At 45.8% G+C, this 14056-nt stretch overlaps 1 protein-coding gene across 1 annotated transcript in view; it reads left to right on the forward strand.

The window, feature by feature from the left end:
- The window catches only part of SLC11A1 (solute carrier family 11 member 1), a 51086-nt gene that overhangs the window by 19004 nt on the left and 18026 nt on the right, over positions 1-14056 (forward strand). The window contains exons 6-10 of the mRNA XM_069732716.1: positions 748-818; positions 899-966; positions 1098-1253; positions 5362-5520; positions 9099-9185. Coding sequence (XP_069588817.1) covers positions 748-818; positions 899-966; positions 1098-1253; positions 5362-5520; positions 9099-9185 — 541 coding nt within the window. The remainder of the gene's footprint in view (positions 1-747; positions 819-898; positions 967-1097; positions 1254-5361; positions 5521-9098; positions 9186-14056) is intronic.

Genomic DNA, 14056 nt, shown 5'->3' on the forward strand with positions numbered 1-14056 from the left:
CCCCCTCCCCCGCCGTCTTTCTGGGACAATGACTCAAGAATAAGCCGCCGGCTCCGGCCTCTGTGACCCACTGCTCCGCCGCTCCCCTCCCCCGCCGTCTTTCTGGGACAATGACTCAAGAATAAGCCGCCGGCTCCGGCCTCTGTGACCCGCAGCTCAGCCGCTCCCCCTCCCCCGCCGTCTTTCTGGGACATTGTCTCGTGTATAAGCCGCCGCCTCCTGCCTCTGTGACCCGCTCCTCCGCTGCTCCCCCTCCCCCTCCCCAGCCTATGGGGGCGTTTTCAGCACAAAAAAATGTGCTGAAAAACTCGGCTTATACACGAGTATATACAGTATGTACACTACAGTATTCTATGTGTATATATCTATTCTATTCTAACCTGTCAGTGTGATTTTACTGTACGCAGCACATGAATTGCCGGCTTTTCAAAAGGAGATCGGTGCATAAAAATCGGACAGCACTCTGCGTCCATAGGCTTGCATTGGCGAAACTCGGGCGATATACGCAGCATGCTGAGATTTTACACTCACGCTGAATACGCCTGAGAAAATGAACGCTGACGGGAGCTGCCCCATAGACTAACTTTGGGCCGAGCGCTATGGGATGTTTTCTCGCACAGCACTCGCCCGTATTCTACGCTAGGGGGATCTCATAGCTGGCACTATTATGGGGGACTGTGACTGGTAATGTTATGGGGGTCTGTGTAATATGGAGACCCTGCTCAGTATCTCGTGCATGTTTTGCAGGATTCCCCTTTGGGGCGGTGTTCTCATCACCATCATTGACACGCTCTTCTTCCTCTTCCTGGATAAATACGGTGAGATTACAGGAATATAATCTGGATTATGTGACCGATCGGGTATTCTCAGCCGTATCTTTGTCCTGTGTTTCCTGCAGGTCTCAGGAAGCTGGAAGCTTTCTTCGCCTTACTTATTACTATAATGGCGGTGACATTCGGCTACGAGGTGAGGATGGGGATCACCGGGTCGGACGCACATCGCCCCCCGTGCTCTGTGGCAGCCGTCACCATGTCCATAGATCTGCACGGACCCTGCGCTCGCACATTCATAGTAACTGTTTTCCCTCCATGTTGCAGTACGTGGTGGTGCGTCCGGACCAGCGAGAGGTGATAAAGGGCATGTTCTACCCGTACTGCTCCGGCTGCGGATCTGAGGAGTTGCTCCAAGCTGTCGGCATCATTGGCGCCATCATCATGCCGCACAACATCTTCCTGCACTCCTCACTCGTCAAGGTAAGCCGGGGGCTTCTATTAATGGGGGCTCAGTTACATGACATTCCAGGTTCATGAAAACAGAAGTCATGTATCACAAATATAATGTGCGCATTATCTGCATCATCAGACAGTCGTAGATGACCCGACCAACCTGCTGCTGCGGGATAATCCAGATTATAACACCGTTCTGTACATCGTCTGCAGGAGAGATCAGAATTATTGGGGTACTAAGTGCCGGACTATAGGAATTGTTATCTAGATCACTCCCAATTGAGAAACCTGGACTCGGGGGGAACGTTACCGCACCTAAAATCAATGCCAGCTGTATACTGGGAAATCGCCGATAACGCGCCTCATAGAAAAGGATGACGGGACGTGTCTGATTTATTATCTTCCTCTTTATTATTTCTCACGCTTTTCATTGGTGAAATTTTCACAGCAAGAAAAGTAATCTGTCTGCTGAGCTGAGTATCTAATCCTCTCCTATGCGATACTGTCTGCTGAGCCGTGTATCTAATCCTCTCCTGTGGGATACTGTCTGCTGAGCCGTGTATCTAATCCTCTCCTGTGTGATACTGACTGCTAAGCCGTGTATCTAATCCTATCCTGTGTGATACTGTCTGCTGAGCCGTGTATCTAATCCTCTCCTGTGGGATACTGTCTGCTGAGCCATGTATCTAATCCTCTCCTGTGGGATACTGTCTGCTGAGCCGTGTATCTAATCCTCTCCTGTGTGATACTGTCTGCTGAGCCGTGTATCTAATCCTATCCTGTGTGATACTGTCTGCTGAGCTGTGTATCTAATCCTCTCCTGTGTGATACTGTCTGCTGAGCCGTGTATCTAATCCTATCCTGTGTGATACTGTCTGCTGAGCTGTGTATCTAATCCTCTCCTGTGTGATACTGTCTGCTGAGCCGTGTATCTAATCCTATCCTGTGTGATACTGTCTGCTGAGCTGTGTATCTAATCCTCTCCTGTGTGATACTGTCTGCTGAGCCGTGTATCTAATCCTCTCCTGTGGGATACTGTCTGCTGAGCTGTGTATCTAATCCTCTCTTGTGGGATACTGTCTGCTGAGCCGTGTATCTAATCCTCTCCTGTGTGATACTGTCTGCTGAGCCGTGTATCTAATCCTATCCTGTGTGATACTGTCTGCTGAGCTGTGTATCTAATCCTCTCCTGTGTGATACTGTCTGCTGAGCCGTGTATCTAATCCTATCCTGTGTGATACTGACTGCTGAGCAGTGTATCTAATCCTCTCCTGTGATACAGTCTGCTGAGCCGTGTATCTAATCCTATCCTGTGTGATACTGTCTGCTGAGCCGTGTATCTAATCCTCTCCTGTGTGATACTGACTGCTAAGCCGTGTATCTAATCCTATCCTGTGTGATACTGTCTGCTGAGCTGTGTATCTAATCCTCTCCTGTGTGATACTGACTGCTAAGCCGTGTATCTAATCCTATCCTGTGTGATACTGTCTGCTGAGCCGTGTATCTAATCCTCTCCTGTGGAATACTGTCTGCTGAGCCATGTATCTAATCCTCTCCTGTGGGATACTGTCTGCTGAGCCGTGTATCTAATCCTCTCCTGTGTGATACTGACTGCTGAGCCGTGTATCTAATCCTCTCCTGTGTGATACTGTCTGCTGAGCCGTGTATCTAATCCCCTCCTGTGTGATACTGTCTGCTGAGCTGTGTATCTAATCCTCTCCTGTGTGATACTGTCTGCTGAGCTGTGTATCTAATCCTCTCCTGTGTGATACTGTCTGCTGAGCTGTGTATCTAATCCTATCCTGTGTGATACTGACTGCTGAGCAGTGTATCTAATCCTCTCCTGTGATACAGTCTGCTGAGCCGTGTATCTAATCCTATCCTGTGTGATACTGTCTGCTGAGCCGTGTATCTAATCCTCTCCTGTGTGATACTGACTGCTAAGCCGTGTATCTAATCCTATCCTGTGTGATACTGTCTGCTGAGCTGAGTATCTAATCCTCTCCTATGCGATACTGTCTGCTGAGCCGTGTATCTAATCCTCTCCTGTGTGATACTGTCTGCTGAGCCATATATTACACCTCCTGGTGTAATATAACCACTACATTTTCCATCATGGCATCGTAACTGTATATATGTATCCTGTATACAGTGTGTGTTGCCTGTATGTATATATATATATATATATATATACAGTTAGGTCCATATATATTTGGACAGAGACAACATTTTTCTAATTTTGGTTATAGACATTATCACAATGAATTTTAAGCAAAACAATTCAGATGCAGTTGAAGTTCAGACTTTCAGCTTTCATTTGAGGGTATCCACATTAATATTGGATGAAGGGTTTAGGAGTTTCAGCTCCGTAACATGTGCCACCCTGTTTTTAAAGGGACCAAAAGTAATTGGACAATTGGCTCCAAGGCTATTTCATGGACAGGTGTGGGCAATCCCTTCATTATGTCATTATCAATTAAGCAGATAAAAGGCCTGGAGTTGATTTGAGGTGTGGTGCTGCATTTGGAAGATTTTGCTGTGAAGTAAACATGCGGTCAAAGGAGCTCTCCATGCAGGTGAAACAAGCTATCCTTAAGCTGCGAAAACAGAAAAAACCCATCCGAGAAATTGCTACAATATTAGGAGTGGCAAAATCTACAGTTTGGTTCATCCTGAGAAAGAAAGAAAGCACTGGTGAACTCATCAATGCAAAAAGACCTGGGCGCCCACGGAAGACAACAGTGGTGGATGATCGCAGAATAATCTCCATGGTGAAGAGAAACCCCGTCACAACAGCCGACCAAGTGACCAACACTCTCCAGGAGGTCGGCGTATCAATATCCAAATCTATACAGAGGGTTCACTGCACGGTGCAGCCACTCATAAACATCAAGAATAAAAAGGCTAAAAACATCTAAAAAAGCCGCACAGTTCTGGAAGAACATTCTATGGACAGATGAAACCAAGATCAACCTCTACCAGAATGATGGAAAGAGAAAAGTATGGCGAAGGCGTGGTACAGCTCATGATCCAAAGCATACCACATCATCTGTAACACCCGGCGGAGGCAGTGTGATGGCGCGGGCATGTATAAACCCGGCGGAGGCAGTGTGATGGCTTGGGCATGCATGGCTGCCAGTGGCACTGGGTCACTAGTGTTTATTGATGATGTGACACAGGACAGAAGCAGCCGAATGAATTCTGAGGTCTTCAGAGCCGCCATACTGTGTGCTGAGATCCAGCCAAATGCAGCCAAACTGATTGGTCGTCGTTTCATACTACAGATGGACAATGACCCAAAACATAAAGCCAAAGCAACCCAGGAGTTTATTAAAGCAAAGAAGTGGAATGTTCTTGAATGGCCAAGTCCATCACCTGATCTCAACCCAATTGAGCAGCATTTCACTTGTTAAAGACTAAACTTCAGACAGAAAGGCCCACAAACAAACAGCAACTGTAAACCACCGCAGTGAAGACCTGGCAGAGCATCAAAAAGGAGGAAACACAGCGTCTGGTGATGTCCATGAGTTCAAGACTTCAGGCAGTCATTGCCAACAAAGCGTTTTCAACCAAGTACTAAAAATGAACATTTTGTTTAAAATTATTGAATTTGTCCAATTACTTTTGGACCCTTTAAAAACAGGGTGGCACATGTTAAGGAGCTGAAACTCCTAAACCCTTCATCCAATTTTAATGTGGATACCCTCAAATGAAAGCTAAAAGTCTGAACTTCAGCTGCATCTGAATTGTTTTGTTTAAAATTCATTGTGGTAATGTCTACAACCAAAATTAGAAAAATGTTGTCTCTGTCCAAATATATATGGACCTAACTGTATATATATAAATATATATATATATATCAGGTGAGGAACAAATGCTGAGACGTAAGGAGTTTTCACAAATAGTCTTTACACTTTGTAAATGTAGCTGCAATATATCGATGCTTTAAAAAATAGAAGTGTTAATAGTTTTAATGATTTATTTTTATTAACTAACAAAATGTAAAGACTATTTGTGAAAACTTCTTACGTCTCAGCATTTGTTCCTCACCTGCTATATATACTGTATATACTCATCCACATACAGCGCCATCCTCTATGTCAGGTCTATTACTGATGCTCTTTCATTTCCTCAGTCTAGAGACATTGACCGCAAGAAAAAGCAGGAGGTGAAAGAAGCCAACATGTACTTCCTGATAGAGTCCACCATCGCGCTGCTCATCTCCTTCGTCATCAACCTCTTCGTCATGTCCGTGTTTGCAGAAGCTTTTTATAAGAAAACCAACCATGACGCTGTGAGTCCACTCTCTGTGAATCAGACTGGGCCCCAATACAGAGGGGAAATATTGAGGCTTTTCATAAACTTCATGTATTTGTGAATGAAAGTGTAAAAACGCATGGAATGTTTACGACATTGGTAACCATAGCAACAGCTGACTAAAGGAGCGGAAACACTGAAGAGGCAAATTGCGAAAACCAAAGTGTGGGTCAGTCTCAAAACTTTTGGCCATAACTGTAGTATCATATGTGATGATGCCCTTGGTGTATAAGTAGTTATTGTAGGTGATATGGAGCTTTGGGCCTGATGGGGCCACAATGATGCAGGAGTGCTCATACCTGCTACATTACTATAGGCTTAGGTTAAAAGCTCCCTGTATACAGAGATACATGATAAGATCCTGTCTGCAGCCACCACTAGGGGGAGCTCCCTGTATACAGAGATACATGATAAGATCCTGTCTGCAGCCACCACTAGGGGGAGCTCCCTGTATACAGAGATACATGATAAGATCCTGTCTGCAGCCACCACTAGGGGGAGCTCCCTGTATACAGAGATACATGATAAGATCCTGTCTGCAGTCACCACTAGGGGGAGCTCCCTATATACAGAGATACATGATAAGATCCTGTCTGCAGCCACCACTAGGGGGAGCTCCCTGTACACAGAGATACATAATAAGATCCTGTCTGCAGCCACCACTAGGAGGAGCTCCCTGTATACAGAGACACATGATAAGATCCTGTCTGCAGCCACCACTAGGGGGAGCTCCCTGTATACAGAGATACATGATAAGATCCTGTCTGCAGCCACCACTAGGGGGAGCTCCCTGTATACAGAGATACATGATAAGATCCTGTCTGCAGCCACCACTAGGGGGAGCTCCCTGTATACAGAGATACATGATAAGATTCTGTCTGCAGCCACCACTAGGGGGAGCTCCCTGTACACAGAGATACATGATAAGATCCTGTCTGCAGCCACCACTAGGGGGAGCTCCCTGTATACAGAGATACATGATAAGATCCTGTCTGCAGTCACCACTAGGGGGAGCTCCCTGTACACAGAGATACGGGATAAGATCCTGTCTGCAGTCACCACTAGGGGGAGCTCCCTGTATACAGAGATACATGATAAGATCCTGTCTGCAGCCACCACTAGGGGGAGCTCCCTGTATACAGAGATACATGATAAGATCCTGTCTGCAGCCACCACTAGGGGGAGCTCCCTGTATACAGAGATACATGATAAGATCCTGTCTGCAGCCACCACTAGGAGGAGCTCCCTGTATACAGAGATACATGATAAGATCCTGTCTGCAGCCACCACTAGGGGAAGCTCCCTGTATACAGAGATACATGATAAGATCCTGTCTGCAGTCACCACTAGGGGGAGCTCCCTGTATACAGAGATGCATGATAAGATTCTGTCTGCAGTCACCACTAGGGGGAGCTCCCTGTATACAGAGATGCATGATAAGATCCTGTCTGCAGCCACCACTAGGGGGAGCTCCCTGTATATAGAGATACATGTTAAGATTCTGTCTGCAGTCACCACTAGGTGGAGCTCCCTGCATAGAGATACATAAGATCCTGTCTGCAGTCACCACTAGGGGGAGCTCCCTGTATACAGAGATGCATGATAAGATCTTGTCTGCAGTCACCACTAGGGGGAGCTACCTGTATACAGAGATACATGGTAAGGTCCTGTCTGCATTCACCACTAGGGGGAGCTCCCTGTATACAGAGATACATGATAAGATCCTGTCTGCAGCCACCACTAGGGGGAGCTCCCTGTATACAGAGATACATGATAAGATCCTGTCTGCAGTCACCACTAGGGGGAGCTCCCTGTATACAGAGATACATGATAAGATCCTGTCTGCAGCCACCACTAGGGGGAGCTCCCTGTATACAGAGATACATGATAAGATTCCATCTCTTTATACAGGGAGCTCCCCTAGTGGTCGCTGCAGACAGATATTGTCATGTATCCCTGTATACAGGTACAATCTATATATGTAATCGTCTAAGGGGCACTTCCGTCTGTTTGTCTGTCACAGAAATCCCGCATCGTTGATTGGCGGCCACGACCAATCAGCGACGGACACAGTCCACCCGCGAATTCGCCCCTTCCTACTCTGTCAGTGCCCCCTCCAATCAGCGCTCACACAGGGTTAATGGTTGCGTTATGCCGTGGTGTAACACAGTCCGTTAACGCTGCTATTAACCCTGTGTGACCAACTTTTTACTGTTGATGCTGTCTATGCAGCATCAATAGTAAAAAGATCTAATGTTAAAAATAATAAAAATAATAAAAAATCATCATATACTCACCTTCCGGCGCCTTTCTCGGTCTTCGCGACGCTCCGGGCCATGCATTGCAGTCTCGCGAGATGATGACATGGCGGTCTCGCGAGACCGCTACATCATCATCTCGCGAGACCGCAATGCATTCTTGGGACAGAAGCGTCGCGAGGAGCATCGCTAAACGCCTCGCCTGGATCCGGGGGCGCCGGAAGGTGAGTATATAACTATTTTTTATTTTAATTCTTTTTTTTAACAAGGATATGGTGCCCACATTGCTATATATTATGTGGGCTGTGTTATATAATACGTGGGCTGTGCTATATACTACGTGGGCTGTGCTATATACTACGTGGGCTGTGTTATATACTGCGTGGGCTGTGTTATATACTGCGTCTCTGTGCTATATACTACCTGGGCTGTGCAATATATCACGTGGCTAGGCAATATACTACGTGGCTGTGTTATATACTGCGTGAGCTGTGCTATATACTACGTGAGCTGTGCTATATAATACGTAGCTGTGCAATATATTACGTGGCTGTGCTATATACTGCGTGAGCTGTGCTATATACTATGTGTGCTGTGCTATATACTACGTAGCTGTGCAATATACTACGTGGCTGTGTTATATACTGCGTGAGCTGTGCTATATACTATGTGGCTGTATTATATACTACGTGGGCTGTGCTATATGCTACGTGGCTATGTTATATGCTATGTGGCTGTGCTATATGCTATATGGGCTGTGCGATATGCTACGTGGGCTGTGTTGTATACTACGTGGCCTGTGCTATATGCTATGTGGCCTGTGCTATATGCTACGTGGCTGTGCAGTATGCTACGTGGGCTGTCTTATATGCTACATGGCTGTGGTATATTTCTCTGCTGTATCTGTGCATCATGAATCGTGATATGTGTTAAAGAGGGGGGCCCATTGAGACTCTTTCGCCGGGGGCCCTCAAAAACCTGGAGCCGGCCCTGGCTTCACTGATTGGTCACGCCCGGCCGGCCGCGAACAATCAGCGACAGGCGCAGTCCACCAGCGAATTGGCGTGGAATTTGAACCACGCTTCGCAAATTGGTCGCGCCCGGACGGCCGAATCCTGTGTATAAATTGCATTATTCTGAAAACTTCATAAATAAACTACATACATATTCTAGCATACCCGATGCGTTAGAATCTGGCCACCATCTAGTTAACTATAAATACACCTTCATCCTGCCACTCGTAATCTTTATTTGCTCTGTTTGAGTCTGTGACTTATATTCTCTTTTTGTTTTCCAGTATGAAGTCTGTCTGAATAGTAGCAGCCCACATGCCGGTGTGTTCCCAAATGATAACGATACTTTAACGGTGGACATTTATACAGGGGTAAGTGGAAAATAACTGCACAATTCACATCCAGATCTGCACAAACATATGGGATATTGCAATCTAGTAACTTGATGGCAAACATTAGGTTTCCAAATACTTTCTAAACTTTCGACAAGACTTAGTTTCATAGAACATTTTTTTACCCCATAACAGGACAGTAAGGTGAATAATAAAACTTTGAATTACAAAATCTTCAGTTTTAATCAAATTAGTTGATGGACAGTGTAGTACACCCCTCATAAAACTCTGCATCTAGTGTATTGTATGACCACCATGATTTGTAAGGACGGCACCGAGTCTTCTAGACAAGCTGGCGACATACTACAAACATCGATCTTTTCCAATTCTTGAAAAACGATCTCTTCTAGAGCCTGGATGCCGCGGGCAGAGTGATGACAACTTGACTCTTCAAACATTATCTCCATGTTTTTCAGTATGGGCTCTGGCACATTGTAGGCGGCTTTTTTGTGCCTGTGCATACCATTTCTCTGCATATTGGGTCATGGGAAACACTCAGTCCAGTTCAGTATTCGCTCCTGTTTAGATGGTAACTTCTGTGGTCGCCTGGATGTCTCTGTCAAATGTTGCAATTTTCCATCTTTGTTACATTTTGTATCACTTTTGCTCCAGTATTCACATTCATAAGTAAAGCTTTGCTGATCTTCTTGAATCCTTCATCTTTCTTCTGAAAATAAATAGTTTTCTTTCTCAGCTCTTGTGACATTTCTCTTCCATGTGGTGCCATTGCTTACAGCATGAAGTGGGAAGGGGTTTTCTTTAAGTATCGCCCTCTTTCAGTCACCTGCTTGTTATCTGCCTAATAAAGAATTAGACTTTCCTGTCATTGAATTCTTGTTAATTCGAATGTTGTAGTCTAAACTTTAGCTTTGTGTCTAATGCTTTCATTGAGGTGCACTCATTTTTGCAACGAGTTCTTGAATGAATATGTTTTAAAAATAACTTTTTTTTTGGGGGGGTGCAAATTACTAAATCTTGTCTTATATCCTGCATGTCTATTGCTCCAGTCCCTGACAGCAAGCAGCTTGGATGGTAAACATATCATTCATTCTCTGAGCTGAAATATCCTGCATGTCTATTGCTCCAGTCCCTGACAGCAAGCAGCTTGGATGGTAAACATATCATTCATTCTCTGAGCTGAAATATCCTGCATGTCTATTGCTCCAGTCCCTGACAGCAAGCAGCTTGGATGGTATCTGAGTCATTCTATCTTCGGCATTGAATCCTGCATGTATCTATATATGTTAGTCATCCTATTATGCGTTTGTTTGTGTTTATAGATATTTAACTCACTTTTGCATGTCCTTACTCAGAGAGATCACATAACTGTTTCAAAGTGGTCTATGATCCATGTAGACCTGGACATTTGTTTATCTGATCACTACATTTATTGTGTCCTGTTGTCTCAACTGAGTTAGATTGATTTGCTAACGAGCTTTAACCCCCCCCCCCCAAAAAAAAAAGAGAGATCTAAGGGCTAGCCTTCTATAAATGTAGATTTAGCTTGGGGATTCGTGCAGGGGTGCATTCGTGCACTGTTATTCGTGTTTTTTTTTATTCAAAGTACTTTTTTTTCTAAGTACTCGGCAGTTATAACATGGCAGTTGGGCAGGAGACAGGTAAGACAATCTAAATCTAATCCATATACACTTGAAACAGCACAAATACTCACCATATTTATTTGTATAATCTATATCCTGACTGCCGCATTCACTCACATTCACCGCCCTTGCATTAACTCTCTACACTCCATCCATATCGGCCCCTCTGTCCTTGCCTCTCCTATGTATAGCACTCATGCTCTATTCACATTGCTTAACAGCACAGATCCATTCAGTCCCACCATCCAACACAAGAGACGCTCTCACAAATCACTTAACCATCTGCTCTCTCTTTCGATCCTCCTTCTCCTAGTCGCTGGAGACATCTCTCCAAACCCCGGCCCCCCATGTTATAGCCAGTCAAACCTCCCAATTGCTACACCCAGAAACCCCTCTAACCTTATTAATATTCCCTGCATGCCTTCTGTCTCTTTGAATTGTGCCCTTTGGAATTCTCGCTCTGTGTGTAATAAACTCTCCTTCATTCATGACTTCTTCCTTTCGAATTCTCTTAATCTCCTGGCTCTTGCTGAAACCTGGATCCAGCAGTCAGACACCACTGCTGCTGCTGCTCTTTCATATGGTGGACTACACTTTTCTCATACCCCAAGATCAGACAACAGAGCAGGTGGAGGCGTTGGTCTGCTCCTTTCACCCAAATGTACCTTCCAAGTTATTCCCCAAGTACCCTCACTTGTCTTCCCTTCCTTTGAGGTCCATGTGGTCAGACTCTACGTCCCCTTCTCCATGCGAGTGGCGGTGGTGTATCGTCCTTCCGGCCCCTCTCATAAGTTCCTTGATCACTTTGCCACCTGGCTTCCACACTTTCTCTCCTGTGACACCCCCACCCTTATCATGGGTGATTTCAACATCCCCATTGCCTCTCCCCTCTCCCCATCTGCTTCTCACCTTTTATCGCTATCCTCCTCTTTCGGCCTCTCGCAGCATACTAACTCTCCAACACATGAAGATGGAAACTCCCTTGACTTGGTCTTCTCCCGGCTTTGCTCAGTGGATGATTTCACAAACTCCCCTCTCCCGCTCTCTGACCACAACCTTCTTTCATTCTCTATCAAGAACTGCCATCCTGCTCAGGTCACCCCCACTTTCCACACTTATAGAAACATACAGGCCATTAACACCCAGAAACTTATGAAGAACTTGCAGTCCTCATTGGCCCCAATCTCCTCCATCTCATGTCCTGACTCTGCTCTGAAGCATTACAATGAAACCCTGCAAAGTGCTCTGGATGAAGCTGCTCCTCCTATACATAAAACAACTCGGCATAGACGGCAACAACCATGGCACACGCTGCAAACACGTTTCCTGCAGCCGTGCTCCAGGTGCGCAGAACGTCTGTGGAGAAAATCTAATCTACCCGAAGATTTCATCCATTATAAGTTCATGCTAAAGACATACAATTCTGCCCTTCACCTCTCCAAACAAACCTACTTCAACACCCTCATCACCTCGCTGTCCAATAACCCTAAACGTTTCTTTGACACGTTCCAGTCCCTACTCAACCCAAGAGAGCAGGCCCCAACCACGGATCTCCGTGCTGACGATCTGGCCAATTACTTCAAAGAAAAAATTGACCACATTCGACAGGAAATCATCTCCCAATCTCTTCATACCATGCACTGTCCTCCCTCCCCCACTGCATCTAGTTCACTCTCTGACTTTGAAGCAGTTACAGAAGAAGAAGTAAGCAGGCTCCTTGCATCTTCTCGCCCGACCACTTGCACCAGTGACCCCATTCCGTCACATCTCCTCCAGTCCCTTTCCCCGGCTGTCACCTCTCACCTAACAAAAATATTCAACCTTTCCCTCACTTCCGGTATTTTTCCCTCCTCATTTAAGCATGCCATCATACATCCATTACTTAAAAAACCATCCCTCGATCAAAACTGTGCCGCTAATTATAGACCTGTCTCTAATCTTCCCTTCATCTCTAAACTCCTCGAACGCCTGGTCCACTCCCGTCTTACCCGCTATCTCTCAGATAACTCTCTTCTCGACCCTCTTCAATCTGGCTTCCGCTCTCTACACTCTACTGAAACTGCCCTCACTAAAGTCTCTAATGACCTACTAACAGCTAAATCTAATGGTCACTACTCCATGCTAATTCTCTTGGATCTCTCTGCAGCATTCGATACTGTGGATCATCAGCTCCTCCTCACTATGCTCCGCTCCATCGGCCTCAAGGACACCGTTCTCTCCTGGTTCTCCTCCTATCTCTCTGACCGATCCTTCACTGTATGTTTTGCTGGTTCCTCCTCCTCTCACCTTCCCCTTACTGTTGGGGTTCCTCAAGGATCAGTCCTAGGCCCCCTCCTCTTCTCGTTGTATACTGCCCCTATTGGACAAACAATCAGTAGCTTTGGTTTCCAGTACCATCTCTATGCTGACGACACCCAATTATACACTTCTTCTCCTGATATCACACCGACCTTTTTAGAAAACACCAGTGATTGTCTTACCGCTGTCTCTAACATCATGTCCTCCCTCTATCTGAAACTTAACCTGTCAAAAACTGAACTCCTCGTGTTCTCTCCCTCTACTAACCTACCTTTGCCTGACATTGCCATCTCCGTGTGCGGTTCCACCATTACTCCAAAGCAACATGCCCGCTGCCTTGGGGTCATCCTTGATTCTGACCTTTCATTCACCCCCCACATCCGATCACTGGCTCGCTCTTCTTACCTGCATCTCAAAAACATTTCTAGAATTCGCCCTTTTCTTACTTTCGACTCTGCAAAAACTCTTACTGTTTCACTTATTCATTCTCGTCTGGACTATTGTAACTCTCTACTAATCGGCCTCCCTCTTACCAAACTTTCCCCGCTCCAATCTGTCCTGAATGCTGCTGCCAGGATCATATTCCTCACCAACCGATACACCGATGCCTCTACCCTGTGCCAGTCATTACACTGGCTACCCATCCACTCCAGAATCCAGTACAAAACTACTACCCTCATCCACAAAGCACTCCATGGCTCAGCACCACCCTACATCTCCTCCCTGGTATCAGTCTACCACCCTACCCGTGCCCTCCGCTCCGCTAATGACCTCAGGTTAGCATCCTCAATAATCAGAACCTCCCACTCCCGTCTCCAAGACTTTACACGTGCTGCACCGATTCTTTGGAATGCACTACCTAGGTTAATACGATTAATCCCCAATCCCCACAGTTTTAAGCGTACCCTAAAAACTCATTTGTTCAGACTGGCCTACCGCCTCAATGCCAGG

Source organism: Ranitomeya imitator, chromosome 7 (genome assembly GCF_032444005.1).
Source record: "Ranitomeya imitator isolate aRanImi1 chromosome 7, aRanImi1.pri, whole genome shotgun sequence".
Taxonomy (NCBI): Eukaryota; Metazoa; Chordata; class Amphibia; order Anura; family Dendrobatidae; genus Ranitomeya; species Ranitomeya imitator.